The sequence below is a fragment of the Colobus angolensis genome, unplaced genomic scaffold, assembly GCF_000951035.1.
Source record: "Colobus angolensis palliatus isolate OR3802 unplaced genomic scaffold, Cang.pa_1.0 Scaffold123, whole genome shotgun sequence".
Taxonomy (NCBI): domain Eukaryota; kingdom Metazoa; phylum Chordata; class Mammalia; order Primates; family Cercopithecidae; genus Colobus; species Colobus angolensis.
The window spans coordinates 10,959,319-10,979,042 of NW_012113475.1; the positions used below are offsets into that span (position 1 = coordinate 10,959,319).

Here is a 19,724-nt window from a genome sequence, read left to right on the forward strand (position 1 = left end):
GGTCTGCCCCTAGTGGGGGATGTCTCCCAGTTAGGCTACTCAGGGGTCCGGGACCCACTTGACCAGGCAGTCTGTCCGTTCTCAGATCTCAACCTCCATGTTGGGAGATCCACTGCTCTTTTCAAAGCTGTCAGACAGAGTCGTTTGCATCTGCAGAGATTTCTGCTGCTTTTTTTTTTGTTGTTGTTGATTAGCTGTGCCCTATCCCCAGAGGTGAAGTCTGCAGAGACAGGCAGGGCTCCTTGAGCTGCTGTGAGCTCCACCCAGTTGGAGCTTCACAGTGGGTTTGTTTACCTACTTAAGCCTCAGCAATGGCGGGTGCCCCTCCCCCAGCCTCGCTGCTGCCTTGCAGTTAGATCGCAGACTGCTGTGCTAGCAATGAGGGAGGCTCTGTGGGCTGGCATGGGACCCTCTTGGCCAGGTGTAGGATATAATCTCCTGGTGTGCCCGTTTGCTAAGACCCTTGGTACAGCGCAGTATTGGGGTGGGAGTTACCCGATTTTCCACGTGTTTTCTGTCTCAGTTCCCCTGGCTAGGAAAAGGGATTCCCTTCCCCTTTGCGCTTCCCAGATGAGGCGATGCCTCACCCTGCTTCAGCTCTCGCTGGTCGGGCTGTAGCAGCTGACCAGCACCGATTGTCTGGCACTCCCCAGTGAGATGAACCCAGTACCTCAGTTGAAAATGCAGAAATCACTTGTCTTCTGTGTCACTCGCCCTGGGAGCTGGAGACTGGAGCTGTTCCTATTCGGCCATCTTGCTCCGCCCCCGAGGTAGATTTTAAATAGTTGTGGGAAATTCAGACAAATCCTCACTGGATCATTTCTATTGCCCTTTGATCAATGTAACTAGTCTATGCATGGGTGTCCAAGAATACGAGTTTGATTTTTCTTTTATCCACACTTGGAGGCATTGCACAGGCAGCTATTTAATCAAATGCAGTCTGTCAACGTGAACATGTCAACAGAAAGGACATCTCTCTAGAATTGGAAAGGGAACATTTCAGTAAGCTTTAACTACATAGGCACTGAGACTCACACCAAGACTGAGAAACTTTCACCTAATAGAGAAGCAAGGAAGGTCCTACGATTTCAGTTGCTTCTGAAATGTATCAAGGTACAAATATGCCCCAGATCTGATGTTCAGCATTCAAGGCTTCATAATCTGGCTTCAACCTCCTCATCCACCTACTCCTCCCCATTCTCCAAAGCAAGGCCTATGTGCTTTAGAAGCTTGTATCTCCATGGTCCCCCAAAGAGGAATCTATTTAACATTCAAACCCTTGCTCATCATGCCCTTTCTCTTCTTTTCTGTCCCTCTGGTCCATTCAAATCCTACCCAAAATTTGAGACCCCGGACAAGGTCACCCTCGTGGAGGTATATTAACTCCATCTCACTGTCACGCTTCATGTCTCTGCATCCCTGTCATACTAGCATCCCTCCTGTGGTTTGGGGTCTGTTCCCTTTTGTCGCCCTCTATTTTTAGTGTGGAGATCAGTCTCCTAATTTCTACTGGAAGTTTCTAGTCAGGGATGTTCTTAAATTTCATTTGTATCATCAACTGTACCTAGTTCCATGTATACAGTAGGTGTTTAATGAGTGATTGTTGAATTCTTATGCTCATTTGTGTTAGGACAGTCATTGTTCTATGAGCAGTCCCGTAATCCAGAAGATCCGGTGTCTCGTCTTTAAGTGTTTACAGATTAGCAGTGAGATTGGCTGTGGTCAGGTAGACAAGACAGAGAACCCTCCTTCCTGGGAAGCAGGAAGTGGTCGTGGCAGGAGAAGAGTTTGACGTGGAATTGAAAGGAGCAAGATCCTACTCCATCTTTTCTTTGTGCCTTCTCAGCTCTTAACTCAATGCCTGGCACAGAGTGAGTACTTGGATATTTGTTGATTAAATTAAAGAAATGACTTCTACTTTTAGAGTGAGGAAACCTTGAAAGAAAGATATTTTATTAAGACGTATCAAGAAAAATGGGTCATCAGGAGGCAAAATGGAGGAGGATAGGAGGCAGGACTAACTTGCACTTGCTACTCGGATGAACAGAGCAGTTCATGGACTGTTCATTGTGAACTTTTGCTCCAAGAACTACTGCAGGGACATACCAGGAAAGCAGAGAGAATCCTCAGACCCTTTGAAGGAGGTGGATTGCTCCTCCAAGCTCTGTGGGACAGCAGAGGAACTGTGAGCCAGCTTGGTTTCTCAGTTGGGGGGCTTATAGCCTGGGGCAATTTCTCAGCTCTGCTCACCAGCTGACTGGAAGGAAATAAACTCATTTTTATTGGGGGTTCATGGTGGGAGTGAGACTGGCCCTTCAGACTGTGGGCTGCGTGGGAGCTGTGTGAGGCCTGTGGCTGCCAGCTTTCCTCCACTCCCCTTATGACCTGTGTGACACAGGAGAGACAGCTATAATCCCCCTGGGAACATAACTGGAGGAACTACTTGGCCTGGGAACTACATTGGCCTGGGAACTATATCCTCATCCCCCAAAGCAGCCACAACAAGCCCTGACCAAGGAGAGTCTAAGCTCAGACATGTCTAACCCTGCCCCTGGTTGGTGGTCTTTCTCTACCCAGCCTGGTACCTGAAGAAAAGGATGTAATCTGTTGGGGAGTACCATGGTCCTGCCCACCATCTGATCCTCCCTAGACTACTGTAGCTGAGGCGCTCTTGAAATCATCACCTCCTGGCTGGAGGCCAACCAATACAACACCATCACACTTAACAAAAATACATCCAAGAAGCCTCACAGAATCCACTTCACTCTCCTGCTGCCTCCACTGGAGCAGGTGCTGGTATCCATGGCCAAGAGACCTGAAGATGGATCACATCACAGGACTCTTTGAATACACTCCCCAGGACCAGTCAAAAGCCAGGTAGCTCCACTGGTTTGCTAGATCCAGAAGAGAAAAAGCAATCACTACAGTTCAGGTCTCAGGAAGCCCCATCCTTTGGGAAAAGGGGAGAGCACCACATCAAGGGAACATCCTATAGGACAAAAGAATTTGAACAGCAGCCCGTAGCTCTAGACCCTCCCTCTGATGTAATCTATCTAAATGAGAAGAAACCAGAAAAGCAATTATGGTAATATGACAAAATAAGATTCTTCAACACCCCCAAAAGATCCTGCTAGATTACCAGTCATGGATGCAAACCAAGATGAAATATCTGAATTGCCGTAAAAAGAAATCAGAAGGTTGATTATCAGACTAATCAAGGAGGCACCAGAGAAAGGTGAAGTCCAACTTATAGTAATCAAAAAAACAATACAGGGTATGAATGGGAAAATAGTGAAAGAGATAACATAAGAGAAAAACAATCAACACTTCTGAAGTTGAAGGACAGAGAGAATTGCAAAATGCATTGGAAAGTCTCAGCAATAGAATCAAACAAGTAGAAAAAAGAACTTCTGAAAAACAAGGCTTTTAAATTAACATGATTCAACAAATACAGAAAAAAAAATAATTTTTAGAAAAGGACAAAACCTGCAAGAAATTTGCGATTATGTTAAATGACCAAACCTCAGAATAATTGGTGTTCCCGGAGAAGAAGAGAAATCTAAAAGTTGCAAAATATATTTGAAGGAATAAACAAGGGAAACTTCCCTGGCCTTGCTACAGATCTAGATATACAAACATAAGAAGCTGAAAGAACACCTGAGAAATTCATCACAAAAAGATCACCTCCCAGGTGCATAGTCATCAGGTTATCTAAAGTCAAGACAAAGGGAAGAATCTTAAGAGCTTCGAGGCAAAAGCAGCAGGTAACCTGTAAAGAAAAACCTGTCAAAATAATAGCAGATTTCTCAGCAGAAACCCTACAAGCTAAAAGGGATTGGGGTCCATTCTTTAGACTACTTAAACAAAACAATTACTAGCCAAGAATTTTGTATCCAGCAAAACTAAGCTTCATAAATGAAGGAAAGATACAGTCTTTTTCAGACAAACAAATGCTGAGAGAATTCATAATTACTAAGCCAGCACTATAAGAACTGCTAAAAGGAGCTCTAAATCTTGAAACAAATCCTGAAAACACATTAAAACAGAACCTCTTTAAAGCATAAATCTTACAGAACCTATAAAACAACAACACAATGGAAAAAAAGTATACAGGTAACAATGGCATGATGAATAGAATTGCACCTCATATCTGAATACTAACATTGAATGTAAATGGCCTAAATGCTCCACTCAAAATATATAGAATGGCAGAATGGATAAGAATTCACCAACAAAGTATCTACTGTCTTCACGAGACTCACCTGACACATAAGGACTCACATAAACTTAACGTAAAGGGTTGGAAAAAGATGTTCCATGCAAATGAAAACCAAAAGCAAGCAAGAGTAGCTATTCCTATATCAGGCAAAACAAACTTTAAAGCAACAGAAGTTAAAAAAGACAAGGACGTACATTATATAACGATAAAGGAAAGAACTATTCCAACAGGAAAATATCACAATCCTAAATATATAAGCACCTAACACTGGAGGTCCCAAATTTATAAAACAATTACTACTAGACCTAAGAAATGAGATAGACAGCAACACAATAATAGTAGGAGACTTCAATACTCCACTGACAGCACTAGACAGGTCATCAAGACAGAAAGTCAACAAAAAATACAATGGATGTAAACTATAGCCTACAACAAATGGACTTACCAGATATGTATAGACCATTCTACCCAACAACTGCAGAATATATATTCTATTCATCAGCACATGGAACATTCTCCAAGGTAGACCATATGATAGGTGAAAAGACAAGTCTTGATAAATTTAAGAAAATTGCAATTATGGCAAATACTCTCTCAGACCACAGTGGAATAAAATTTGAAATCAACTCCAAAAGGAACCCCCAAAAATATGCAAATACATGAAAATTAAATTATCTGCTCCTGGATGGTCATTGGGCCAACAGTGAAATCAAGATGGAAATTAAAAAGTTATTTGAACTGAATGATAATAGTGATACAACCTATCAAAACCTCTGGGATACAGCAAAGTGATACCAGGAGGAAAGTTCATAGCATTCATTAAATGTCCCCATCAAAAAGATTGAAAGAGCACAAATAGACAATCTCAAGTCACACCTCAAGGAGACAGAGAAACAACAACAAACCAAACCCAAATCCAGCAGAAAAGAAATAACCAAGATCAGAGCAGAACTAAATGAAATTGAAACAAAAACAATACAAAAGATAAATTTTAAAAAGCTGTTTCTTTGAAAAGATAGATAATATTGATAGACCATTGACAAAATTAACCATGTGAAGAAGAGGGGAGATCCAAATAAGCTCAATTAGAAATGAAATGGGAAAAATTATAACCAATACCACAAAAATACAAAAGATCATTCAAGGCTACTATGAACACGGTTTTTTTTCCCTCTTTAAACAATTTTGTTGAAATATAATTAACATCAATTAACTTCATATATTTAAAATATGAACACGTTTTTGTGCATAAACTAGGAAACCTAGAGGAGATGGATAAATTCTTGGAAAGATACACCTGGCCTAGATTAAACCAGGAAGTAATAGAAACTCTAAACAGACCGATAACAGCCCTGGACCAGACAGAATCACAGCTGAATTATATGAAACACTCAAAGAAGAATTGGTACCAATCCTATTGACACTATTCCAAATGATAGAGAAAGAGAGAATCTTCCTTAAGTCATTTTGTGAAGCCAGTGTCACCCTAATACCAAAACCAGGAAAGGATATAACAAAAAAAGAAAACTACAGACCAGTATCTCTGTTGAACATAGATACAAAAATTCTCAACAAAATGCTAGTGACCTGAATCCAACAGTATATTGAAAAGATAATCCACCATGGAAAGTGGATTTCATACCAGGAATGCAGGGAAGGTTTAACATATACAAGTCAATAAATGTGATATAAGTAATAAACAGAATTAAAAACAAAAATCACATGATCATGTCAATAGATGCAGAAAAAGCATTTGACAAAATTTAGCATCCTTTATGATTAAAACCCTTAGCAAAATCGGCATAAAAGGCATATACCTTATGGTAATAAAAGCCATTGATGACAAACCCACAGCCCACATAATACTGAACGGGGAAAAGTTGAAAGCATTCCCCTGAGAACTGGAACAAGACGAAGGTGCCCACTTTCACCACTTCTATTTGATACAGTACTGCAAGTCTTAGTGCAATAGGAAAAGAGAAAGAAATAAAGGGCATCCAGACCAGTAAAGAGGAAGTCAAACTGTCGCTGTTTGCTGATGACATGATCATATACATAGAAAACCCTAAAGACTCATTCAAAAAGCTCCTAGAACTGGTAAATGAATTAAGCAAAGTTTCAGGATACAAAAGTAATGTACACGAATCAGTAGCCCTGCTATATACCAACATGATCAAACTGAGAATCAAACCAAGAACTCAACCTCTTTTACAACAGCTGCAAAAAAGATTAAATACTTTGGAATATTCATAACAAAGGAGATGAAATACCTCTACAAGGAAAACTACAAAACACTGCTGAAAAAAATCATAGATGACACAAATAAATGGAAACACTTCTCCTGCTCATGAATGGGTAGAATCAATATTGTGAAAATGACCATACTGCCAAAAGCAATCTACAAATTTATTGAAATTATCATCAAAATGCACCGTAATTCTTCACAGAACAAAGCAATATAAAATGCATATGGAACCAAAAAAGTCCCCACATAGCAAAAGCAAGACTAAGGGAAAAGAGCAAACCTGGAAGCATTACATTACCCAACTTCAAATTATACTATAATGCTATAGTCACCAAAACAGCATGGTACTGGTATAAAAACAGGCTTGTAGACCAGTGGAACAGAATAGAGAACTCAGAAATAAACCCAAATACTTACAGCCAACTGATCTTTGGCAAAGCAAACAAAAACATAAAGTGGGAAAAGGGCACCCTATTCAACAAATAGTGCTGGGATAGTTGGCAAGCCACATATAGAGGAATGAAAAAGGATCCTCATCTCTCAACTTATACAAAAATCAACTCAAGCTGGATCAAAGACTTAAATCAAATACCTGAAATCATAAAAATTCTAGAAGATAACATTGGAAAAACCCTTCTAGACAATGGCGTAGGCAGAGACTTCATGACCAAAAACCCAAAATCAAATGCAACAAAAACAACGATAAATAGATGAGACTTAATTAAACTAAAAAACTTCTGCACAGCAAAAGAAATAATTAGCAGATTAAATAGACAACCCACAGAGTGGGAGAAAATCTTGGCAATCTATACATCTGACAGAGGACTCATATCCAGAATCTACAAAGAACTCAAACAAATCAGTAAGAGAAAAACAAACAATCCCATTCAAAAGTGGGCTAAGGACATGAGAAGGCAATTCTCTAAAGAAAAGAAACAAATGGCAAAATGCTCAATATTCCAAATGATCAGGGAAATACAAATCAAAACCACAATGTGATGTCTCCCTACTACTTCAAGAATGGCCATAATCAAAAAATCAAAAAATAATACCTGTTGGTGTGGATACGGTAAACAGGGAACACTCTGACACTGTTGGTTGGAATGTAAACTAGTACAACCACTATGGAAAAAAGTGAGGAGATTCCTTAAAGAACTAAAAGAAGATCTACTATTTGATCCAGCAATTCCATTACTTGGTATCTACCCAGAGGAAAAGCAGTCATTATAAGAAAGAGATACTTGCACATGCATGTTTGTAGCACAATTCACAATTGCAAAAATATGGTGCCAGCCCAAATGCCCACCAATCATTGACTAGATAAAGAAAACACATACACACAAAAACTCTATGGAATACTACTCAGCCATAAAAAGGAACTAAATAATGGCATTGGCAGCAAGATGGGTGGAATTGGAGACCATTATTCTAAGTGAAGTAACTCAGGAATGAAAAACCAAATATCATATTTTCTCACTCATAAGTAGGAGATGAGCTATGAGGTCACAAAGGCAAAAGAATGATACAATGGACTTTGAGGATTCAATGATAAAGGTGGGAGGGAGTCAGGGATAAAAATCTACTCATTATGTACTGTGTACATTGCTCAAGTGATGGGTGCACCAAAATCTCAGAAATCACCACCAAAGAACTTATTCTTGTGACCAAACACCACTTGTTCCCCCAAAACCTATTGAAATAGAAAAAATAAATAAATAAAATAAAAAACCTGTTATCAATCCCAAAATAAAATTATCAGTCACCCCCCAAAAAGGATTTATCAAGAAAGATGAGATGGAATTGAAAGGTATATATGCAATCAACAGTATGGACAAACAATATTGAATACATTTTTTTCCCTTTATACACCCTTTTATTCATTTTTTTGTTTAATCATCTCTTGCATATGGAGACCTAGCATTTAAGGGAATTATAGCCACTACCACCTTGTTTTCAAGGCCCTAATGACTTTGAAAATGTGGTATCCACTTATGAGCTTCCATCACATTTTGAGCATATGGCTCCATGAAATACTGAAAGCACTTTGGGACAAACTCCATACAGTCAGGAGATCTTTCTTAATACCATCTGGCAGCTACTCTGTGCTTACCCTTTGCCCCACCTTCTACACATTTAGATGGGCAGGTGGGAAGAGCAGTTGTCACATTATTGACAGCCAGAGTTCTAGCATCAGAGGGCCATGGCAGGCCTGCAGCAACATCTGGAATGTCCAAAGGTAACCCTATCAATCTCTAGGAATCACAGGGCATCGCTTTCCTCTGCTTCCCTCTCTGTGTATGTCTCTGCAAGCCAGCCAGATTTTACATTACATCTTCACAAAGTACCATATTCTAAATTCAGCTTATCCCTGGAGATGATATACTTGATTCAGTTTGGGGGAGTTATCCTCTGCCTTGCAGGCAGAATAATGACCCTCAAAGAAGTCTGCTCTTAATCCTTGGAATCTAGAAAAATGTTGCTTTACATGGCAAAAATGGATTTTGTAGATGTGATTCAGTTAAAGGTCTTGGGATGGGAAGATTAGCTTGGATTATCCAGGTGAATCTAATCTAATCTTATGGCTTTTTAAAATTGATGAGCTTTTCCAGGCTGAGATCAAAGAGGGAGATATATCTGCTCGCAGACCTTAGATGGCCATGTTTGCCACAGGGGTGTGTTAATTTTCTATTGCTGATGTGACAAATTACCACAAGCTCTCTTGGAAGTTAGTGGAAGGCAAGGATTGGCATCTCTAATATAGTTATACAGGTAATCATAAGCAGTGCGAAGATGTGACTCCAAAGCCTGGAGAAGGACAGACCAGCATCACTGCAAGAGATCCAATTGTCTTCTTTTCCATAGAGGTCCATAATTTACATGGACCTGACAAAGAATATTGTAACTGGCAGAAATTATCTTCAGTTCAAATCCTTCATTTTGGTGGTTAAATAACTTGGTAAGATAATGAGATTAATATTAATGTAAAGATTGCTAGAAAGAATTGTAACATTTCATGTATGTGCATAAATAAACTTAAAGCATGTTTTGGGATGAGTTGTGAAATGAAAATTGGGAGAGGGACTTTAGTAGCAGTAAACGGAATTTGAGAATGGAATAGATACATAAATACTCTACAGCACATTGCAATAAATAGAATAAATTTTAAGTTCCTAGAGAAAATTTTGAAAATCCCACATTCAAAGCCATCAATTCCTACTCAATTAGCATTTCATTTTGGTTTTGGAACTGAAGCCCAAGATGTCCAGGGAGCGGAAATACTTGCTGGTCTTGCAGTGGCTGTGGAGCCTGGAATCCTGCCAAGAAGAGCATATGTGAGAGAGCAAAATATTTGCTTACATTCCTCCTGTGAAGGGAGTTGGGAAATAATCTAAGAAGCCCAATCCAAAAGCAAAGGTGTTCCATCCAGTCTTCTCTGTGAGAGCCAAACTACAAACCATCTGTCTGTTTAATCTGAATTTAATCTGGAACATTTAATCTGAATGTTCCAAAAGTGTTTTGATGATGTATTGATGTATTTTAAATTATCCTGAAAATGTTCTTGGCAGATGCTTAAACGTGTAATTACTGAGATGATGTAGAAATACCAAGTGTTTATTAAAACAATACAGAGTAATATAAATGGTATGGTTGTCGCAATATAAAAGTATCTAAAAACAAAAGAGTTCTTTAATGGTGGAGAGTTTTTCCTTTTTGAAGTTAAAACAAATTTTTGTAAAAAACACAAAGGATTACTATTTATATTTAACATTTATGGAGTGCTGACTATGCTCGTTTTTGAGCATACATTGCCTCATTTAGTGTAATGTTCAGCATTAACTTATGAGGTAAATACTATTGCCATGCACATTGTACAGATGAAGGACATTGAGGTTTAGAGGTTTAGAGAGATTGCATCAATTTCCCAATGTAACACAGCTAGTGGTGGGGCCAGGATTTCAGGAAGCCTAACTCTGGATTTTAATAACCTAAAGAATAATAATAGCTAATATCCTTGTCATTCTCAGCATGTGCCAGGCATAAATTTATTGAGATCTTTTATGTTTCTATTGTATTTCTACTCTGCTGTGATGATTTTCAATTCTCAATTGCCCTCTTGGGCCCTGGAGATTTGGCAGCTGGGCAAGTGTCTTTTAAACGCAAACTTCCAAAATCATCCTTTGAAAAATCTGACCAGCCCAAGAGAAAATACCCACTCTTACTGACATTATATTCCAAAGCAATTAATCCCACCAGATAGTTCTATAGCAAATCTCACATGACACTGATGCCACCCATGTATTCAGAGCTTCCCAATAGCTCATTAGTGCCCCATCCTGCAACAGAAGACAACCAAGATTATTGGACATGTGGAGTGATTCTAGCTTTGTAATAGGAAAGACAGAAACATAGCAGAGAAAAAAGAAGTTGGAAGAAATAATTCATGAAGTGAAAAAATAGTCTTTTTATAGCTGTTATTAATATCTGCAAAGAGAAAAGATATTATATACATGAAAGAAGACTATGATATCATAAAAATCTCTTGAGAATTGAGGCCGGGCGCGGTGGCTCACGCCTGTCATCCCAGCACTTTGGGAGGCCGACGGGAGCAGATCACGAGGTCAGGAGACCGAGACCATCCCGGCTAATACGGTGAAACCCCGTCTTTACTAAAAATACAAAAAAAAAATTGGCCAGGCGTGGTGGCGGGCGCCTGTAGTCCCAGCTACTCCGGAGGCTGAGGCCGGAAAATGGCGTGAACCAGGGAGGCGGAGCTTGCAGTGAGCCGAGATTGCGCCGCTGGACTCCAGCCTGGGCGACAGAGCCAGACTCCGTCTCAAAAAAAAAGAAAAGAAAAAATCCAATTATAAGCCACTTGGGAGAAAAAAGGCAAAATCCAGGACTACCCAGGTAACTCCAAAAGCTTGTTCGCATTAATCTTGCAAGTCCGAGAGCCAAAAATCTATTTGACCTTATAATAATTTCATGTTTAATAGCGCTAAAAGTTTTCTATTAAGGCCTATGAGAATTTTCTTATATCCAGACTTATATGTCTGCCATTGATAATATCAGGTTCCTGAATGATCCAGTAAGAAAAACATTTCTATGACTCTATGAGCAATATCATCCCAAGGCTTTAGAGGTGGCTGTGATAGTTTATATTATTTTGACACTTATTTGGTCAGAAATATTTTTGAGTAATTAAAATCTCAATTACAGTACCTTTAAGTTATTTCACAATCACATATACATGTTGGTAGCTAGAGTCTTTCATTACTGTTTCTTTATAAGGTAAAAAAGTAATACAATCATAAATCTCATCATAACTGACAATATTGATGTGAATACAAATGATTAAAGAACGTGATTGACATTCTTGAAGAAATTGTTAAAGAAAGTTGATTGTCCTGCCTCTATTCAAGACTTTCAAAACTAGTATGTAAAGAAATTACATAATATTAGTTCAAAACAGTTATGGTTCAAAAGTTAACTATAGTTCTTCAACTCTTCAGATCCAGGTTTCTGAGGGGAACAGCCTGTTTTATACATTTCTATGTCTTTCTCCATGCTCCTATCAACCTATATACTAATAAATAGGAATTTTAACTTGTTTTGTTTTGTATTCCACAAAAATTGGATCGTATAATAACACATTATTCTGTACCTTGCTTTTTATACTTTCTGATGCATCATATTAATTTCTCCAGATTTTTAGAAACAATTTTTTTTTTTTGAAGTGAGGACTTGCTTTGTTGCCCAAGCTGTAGTGCAATGGTGCCATCATGGCTCACTGCAACCTGTGCCTCCTGGACTCCAGTGATGCTCCCACCTCAGCCTCCCAAGTAACTGGGACTACGGTTGTGTGCCACTATGCCTGGCTAATTTTTGTTTTTTTTGTAAAGACAGGTTTTTGCCATGTTGCCCAGGCTGGTCTCGAACTCCTGAGCTCAAGTGATCCACCTGCCTTGGCCTCCCAAAACACTGGGGTTACAGGTATGAGCCACCATGCCCAATCCCCTGTTTTTTTTAATAAGATCAACTTACCATTCAAAATAGGGAGTTATCATCATTCCTTATTCTGTCAATCAGTCAGTTTAAAAATTTTTGTTTCTTCTCCAAGTAAGGCTGTAGCTAATGGCCTTGTTTCTATATTCTTATACACAATTATAATTACAAAGTCAATTCCCAAGTGTGATATTGCTTGGGATATGCATGTTTAAAATTTTAATAAAAATCACAAATTGTTTGTCAGAAACCTATGACAATGCACATTTCTACCAACCATGTAAGCTAATAGGTAAGCAGTAATATCTCATTTTGCTTTATATTTTCTTGACCACTACCAAGGCTCAGTGCCATTTAATATGCTATTTTGCCATTTTAATTTCCTCTTCCATGAATTTCCATCATTGTTCATTTTCCTCTTCAGTAGTCTATTTTTAAATGAAAAAGCACCAGGATTTTAGAAATATCTTTTTTTGGGGTCAATCATATATATGAAAACATTTTTTCCTTGTCTATATTTTTAAATTATTTTTTAATACCAGAATTTGAAATTTTTCTCCATGCTCAGAATTTCATTTTAAATACATTCATGATATTATTGAAGTCAACCCCAGACTTTGTTTTCATATATCATAGAAGTCAAAGAATCAAAGCAATATATTCTCACAACCATGCACATTTTCTCCCTGTCTTCTTCATTCCTGTGTCTGTCGCTCTCATAATCCTGTTTCAGCACCTATGAAGGCACTTCTGTGCAATACTTGATTACAGACCTAGCCAATAATTTCTACACTGGAATATATATATATAATCACTTAACTATATGAACCACTTGCCCCATAGTAATTTTTTTTTTCATAGTGCATGATGCAGAAGGCTCCCACATGCCACTCCCATCCCATGGGGGACTGTGCCACTCTATGACGACACTGGCAGAGCCCACCTAATGGCCCCCACTCTACCTGCTCCCCAAACCTGGAAGGAAGGCGGGTGGGACTGGATGTCACCTTCTGTGTCACTAGCAGGATTTGATGGCCCTGCTGTGAGATGGGCATGTAGAAACCCATTTTCTGTTTCTGGATCTCACACCATCAGCATCAGTGTAAAAGCCGCAGAGCACCCAGCAACAGGTAGTGTCCCATGATGATGTTATCTTAGGGACATTCTGAAAAGTTTCTTGACCCTGAGTAACTTCTTCAGCATTTTCTTTTCTTCTTTTCTTTTCCTTTTTTTTTTTAATGACAGAGTTTTACTCTTGTTGCCTACGCTGGAATGCAGTGGCAAGATTTCTGCTCACGGCAACCTCCGCCTCCCGGGCTCCAGTGATTCTCCTGCCTCAGCCTCAGGAATAGCTGGGATTTCAGCCACCCGCCACCATGCCTGGCTAATTTTTGCATTTTTAGGAGAGATGGGGTTTCACTATGTTGACCAAGCTGGTCTCGAACTCCTGACCTAAAGTCATCAACTGTCTTAGCCTCCCAAAGTGTTGGGATTACAGGGACACCGCGCCCCCCAACCTTCAGCATTTTTGACAAAACAATCAAGTTACTCACATTACATGTCCCTTCTTAGTTGGCAAAGCTCTTTCATTAACATCATCCCATTTAATCTTGGTTAAGCTGTAATGGGTAGGTTGAGTAATTTTTTCAAAACAAAGGATGAACAAGCTCAGAGAGCCTGAGGGACTTACTGAAGATCACACAGTAAATGATAAACTCTTTTACTTTATGTCTAAGGTCTTTCATAATATGAAATAGAATGTAGATATTGCAACAATAGCATTTTTGGAGACAGCTACCTCCTTTACCAGGAATAATCTTTGCATGTCACATTTAGAGATGAAGCTCAAAATGCAAATCCTGCCCCTGAGAGTGGGAAAGCATTAACAAATGGGCACCACAGGTTTTTACATATTCAGAATATTAAACTAATGCTAGGATTATAGAATTGATTTTAAGACATAGTAGTTAATAGAAAAGTTATAGATTGAAAACAATTTTGCAAAAATATACGTCTGTGTATGTGTATATATGTATGTGTGTATATATATCTGCTAGGGAAATATATTGCTTAAGGTGTTTGTGCCATTTCTCAGTTACTGCATTCACAGCATTTGCCACCCCATCTCTACACTTAAAGCCACCATATAGCTTTTAATTACTTCATACGCATTTTCAGTCATCATCTAAATAATCATGTATAGCCATAGACTAATACAATTTAGTCAATGAAGCACTTTCATGAGCAAAAATTACAGATTATTTGAATATGATTCTGGAAATAGTTCATTTTTTACAATTAGTAATTGAGCCTTTGTCATATGAAGCAAGAAATCTTCTATTATTTTTAAAAATCAATTGTACATCGACCATAAAGAAATAGTATAAAAGCCATAAAAACACTACACTTTACTGTAGTAAATGTGGGACATTTTATTTGAGTTCTTAAGAAATTTCTTGTATTTAGAACTCTTGGGCCTTCACTACTTGTAAATATGAGTCTATCCTTTACCTTACCATAGCTTTTACCCTAGGGATTTGGTACATTTTATTTAAAAAAGGAAAATGCCGAGAGTGAAAATTGAGATAGAGGTAGGAGACTTCAAGCACAGTGGCCCAGCAAGTGTGTGTTCAGGGCAAGTGAAGGTTCCCTTCCACTGGATTCAATGACTAAAGATTATGAAGATACCAAAAATGCAAGAAGTCACAGGAAATATTTTTCCTCAATGGCAAAGATGACACAGTAGAATGGTTAAGAAGGATGGTTTATTGGCTTCAATTTCCTAGCTGATTTTCAACACTTTATTTAGTTCTCACTTGAATTTTAAATTTTTGCTTGAAAAATAATTTCCCATCAATTTCCATTTCTTTGGAAAGCCCCCATGTGTAATTTATTGAAAACATCTCTGAAGAGCAGAATTATGATATTTCCCAGCTGTTGCTCCAGATCATGTAGGGTAGAGGAGGCTGAAGACTGCTACAAGGGAAGGCATCTCTATTGTTTCAAAAGGTCAGGATGGTACGGATACTGCAATAGGAAAGAAGAGACATTGTGTTAACATTTAGACAACCCACATGGTTCCATGTGAGAGTCCAAGGAGCATCTGAGTTGTCTTAGTGAAAATCTGTCTGTGATCCCAGCTACCCTATTTCCATCCCCATACATTTGGTTCAAGTCAAAGGAAGTTCATCTTTTTTGGTTTTCTCTTGTTTTTTATTTTTTTATTTTTATTTTTATTTCCAATCTTAATCTCACTCACAACATCCTGAATATGCCTGTCATTTAGACTTCAATACTACATTAGCATCTTCAAAAAATCATTTTTGCATGCCCACATCCCTAGTATAATAAGGAATATAAAACAACACTAGATAATAACTTGCAGTAAGTTCTTACTATTTGTCACATTCTTTGTGCATTTTCTTAAACTTCAACCTAAACATCAACACTAGGAGGTAGGTTTCCATATTATTTCTGTTTTAGAGATCATAAAAACTGAGACTTAGAAAGATTTGTAACTTGCTCTGGTAGCACATCTTGTATGGAGTGTTGGGATTCAAACCCAAATACAAATTTGCAAAAATTATAAGATGATGGATAACTTGCCTGAAAGAACTGATAATTTAATAAAGACCATGCTGGAAATTTAAAAGACCTTTGATACAGAGATGTTTAAGGATTCTCAGAAGTAGAGAATAAACTCGATTTGTATTAATTCTAAGATTCTTTATTCTTGTGAAGATTACAAATGGAACATTTACACTAGAACTAATGCCTCTTCTATAAACCAACTTCTCATGAGTAAATGTTTTTAGAAAATGATGGCCTTTGTGACTCTTTAATAATTTTAATTTTTAACATATATATGTATATGCATATGCATATATGAGAAAAATATATGCACATAATTCAGAGAATGCAAGACAGCAGGAAGAAGAAAGTAAAAGTAATCCATAATCCCCCAACCTAGAAATAATAATTTTCAATGTTTTCCTGAATTTCTATGAACTTTTTCTAGAAATATGTGCATGTTTTACTGTTTTTGATGAAAATTTGAGACATTGCATATACAATATATACAATTTACATTCTTCATTAAATAAGCCTAAAATTACATCATGAGAATTTCCCAATGAAGTCATTTCTTTTTGGTAGTTTCATTCATTTCTGATAGATGAATGGAATTTACGAATTTATTTTCCTTGTGTTGAACTTTAGAATGTTTCTAAAGTTCTAACCAGTAAACATATATGTATGTTTGAATAGTTGATTATTTCTGTAGAATAGATTTCTAGAAATGGAATTGTTAGGGCAAATGATTCAGTCATTTTTTTTAACGGTTTCTGATACATATTACCAAATTGCTTTTCCAGAAGTATGTATCAATTACTACTGAAAGTACATGAAAGTGCCCAACTCACCTTGTTCTTACCAATATTCAATATTACAATTTTAAATCTTTGCTTATTGATAGGATTAATTATATTTACATATGCATATTACTATATGACATTCTCATAAAATGAATTTAGGCATGCTTCATGACTTCTTATGTTGTTCAACACTGTCCTCTGGTTTTGTTCATCTCTATATTTGCCATCATCTTTTCAATCTTATGATGATGATCCCAGTGATGATGTCAATGGTAATAATAATGACAATGATAACTAACCTTTGATGACTACTGTTTTCCATATGTACACGCACTCTTGAGGGGCAGTAGAAAGCGAATAGATTTGCTAATAACAAGGTCTACTTTTGAATCCTGGCTCCCCTTACTACCACTTGATGATTTGGCAAAGTCATGTCTTCTCCATGTCTCAGTTTCTCTTCTCTAAGATAGTGAGATAGAGACTGACACTGTGCATTGTTTGGGAATCACATGAGATAATGCAGGTAAGATACTTAGTAGAACAGCCGGTGCTCTGTGAGTGCTAGTTTCCTTCCTTCCTCAAGAATGTTGTCAGTTAAAGTATCTAGTATAATGATTGTGTGAATGCCAAAGAAACACTATTTAAATAAAGTTGAAAATCTCAGGAAAATAAGTGTGGGATAGCAGGAAAATCTCAGACTCTGGACTAGAAGACAAAGGTTAAATATAACTGCGTGTTTCCAGTTGTGCCTCATGTAAGTGCAGGTGACAAAATTCATTTTATTAGCTGGTTGTAACTGTTAAGTATTAGAGATAGGAAATAGAATTGGCTTATTTTTCTAAGCTTCAGAGAAAATGTATGGCAAACATTTAAAATAGTGCTTAGTACTCTTCTCTTTTATGATAACTTATATTGGTAAAAAAAGTTTTCTTAAACTACAAAAGAAAAGAGAAAAACTAGTATTATCTACCTAGAAAACAATCCCAATGTAGTTCCACCTACTCCTGCAATGAAAATGTTGAGTTTGTCCTGAAAATTATTTAAATATGCAGACACTTAGTGTCAGCTTTACATAGGTAGAAGGAAGAGGATTCAAGGTCACCATGTTATAATTATGGTTGTTTAAATAGACTTGCTTTTTTGTGGGTTTTTTTTTTTTTTTCTACAAATGTGAATGTTCTCTTTTAAGGAAGGCTGAGTGGCTCAGATCATTCAGACTTGCAATAATCAACATAATTTGATTTCAGCAGAATAGGAAATGCAAAGCAACTGTTTTTAGCTTCTCACAGTATGATCCTACAAGTGCTCCATGCAAAGACTGAACAGGTAATGGAAAACCAAGAGACTATTTTTTCTCATCCTTCCACCTTTTTCATTCTCTGCTAGACAATCCCCTGTAGTAGAAAAAAAGGAAAACAGAAAACTAACTTAAAATCTACCTTTTCCCAGAGTGAAGCAGGTCAAAGCCTTCATTTATTTTTTCAAAAGGTAAAACATGGGTTATTAATGCATCCAGTGAAAATTTCTTAGCCATAAAATCAGCCACAAGTTTTGGGATATCTTCTTTACTCTTAAAGCCTGAAAAGAAGACAGTATCATTGTTGGATTTGACCAGGGTCAGTAGAAGAATTGAAGAGATTTTCCAAATAAATGAAAATTTAGAAAAGGTGCTTCATTCCAGTCTGCTATAACTGAGGATAAGAAGAGATAGAATACTTCAATATGCTTTTACAGTGCCTTGACTTAAAAAAATCACAGTTAAACAAAGTTTCTTAGTTCTTTTGTCTCTCACATAGAAATAATACTACAGATGTTTATGCCCAAAGTAGAGGAGCAAATTTATCAGTTCTCTAAATTTGTGCGTAGATATGAAATATTGTTGTAGATTTCCATGTTCTACTAAAAATGTCCATGCCTTCTTATACAGTCACAAGTACAAAAACAGATGGAGATGAAAGATCCTGGATTATGGTGACAACAGAAAAGTTTATATTGGGACCTTCTGTCTGCATTGCTTCCATATCTAGTTGATTTGGAGACTGTAGATAGAAAAGGAATTTTAATTTATTTTTGATTTGTTTTCAAAACCTTGCCTTGTCAATTGTAGAAGTGGAGATATACTGATGTTAATGAGAATTTGGCACTTGAGCCCAACTACATACCACCATAAACAGCCCCCTTCCAGGTGCGTCCAGTCAGTAGCAGCATGGGGTTTATCGAGAGGTTCTGGGAATCAGGAGGTACCCCTATGATGACACTTGTGCCACATGCCTCATGACAACATAACAGGGAAGCCATCTGGAATAAAGTGAATATTTGGCATCTTTAACGTGGAGTCTCATAGTTCCTACTCTTAATGCACAATATCATGTAATAGGCTTAACTGGATTGTGAGTGTGTAGAGGAAAGAGATCATGTCTTTTGCTCCTTCATTCCTCTTTTTTGCATAGGATAGTGCTTTGGATTTAGGAAATGCCCAGAAAGTGTTTTTTTTTTTAATGAAAGAATGGATGAATAAATTGGAGTGCACTTAATTCTTCCTAATAAAGGAATAAGGAGGCAGACATCATTATAAACATACATAAAGCATAAAATTTCATCATCACATAATTCTCAGGTGATCTGTGAGCTGGTTAATTCATTTTTCATTGATTCATTACATAGGTATTTTGAACTCAGTACTTTCAACCAGATATTTTGACGGTGAACAAGATAAACGATTATGTCACTGCAATTTGTCTCTTGTCCACTTGACGGTCTCCCTCTTAAGTGGATTCCTATTCTACTGTCCATTTCTCAAATGGACATGTTTTAAATATTGTTTTATTACCTCCCCAAATACATATTGGTTTTACATTAAAATACACTGATTATTTGGAAACCT

At 37.4% G+C, this 19,724-nt stretch overlaps 1 protein-coding gene and 1 pseudogene across 1 annotated transcript in view; both read right to left on the bottom strand.

Moving 5' to 3' along the window:
• The window catches only part of LOC105505244, a 19,454-nt pseudogene extending 18,047 nt beyond the window's left edge, over positions 1–1,407 (bottom strand).
• Positions 1,408–14,171: 12,764 nt separating this feature from the next.
• Positions 14,172–19,724, bottom strand: part of LOC105505245 (alcohol dehydrogenase 1A) — a gene marked incomplete at its 5' end in the record, with an annotated part of 10,107 nt that continues 4,554 nt past the window's right edge. The window contains 3 exons of the mRNA XM_011933033.1: positions 14,172–15,494; positions 18,280–18,418; positions 19,003–19,138. Of these exons, the coding sequence (XP_011788423.1) occupies positions 15,470–15,494; positions 18,280–18,418; positions 19,003–19,138 (300 nt within the window). The remainder of the gene's footprint in view (positions 15,495–18,279; positions 18,419–19,002; positions 19,139–19,724) is intronic.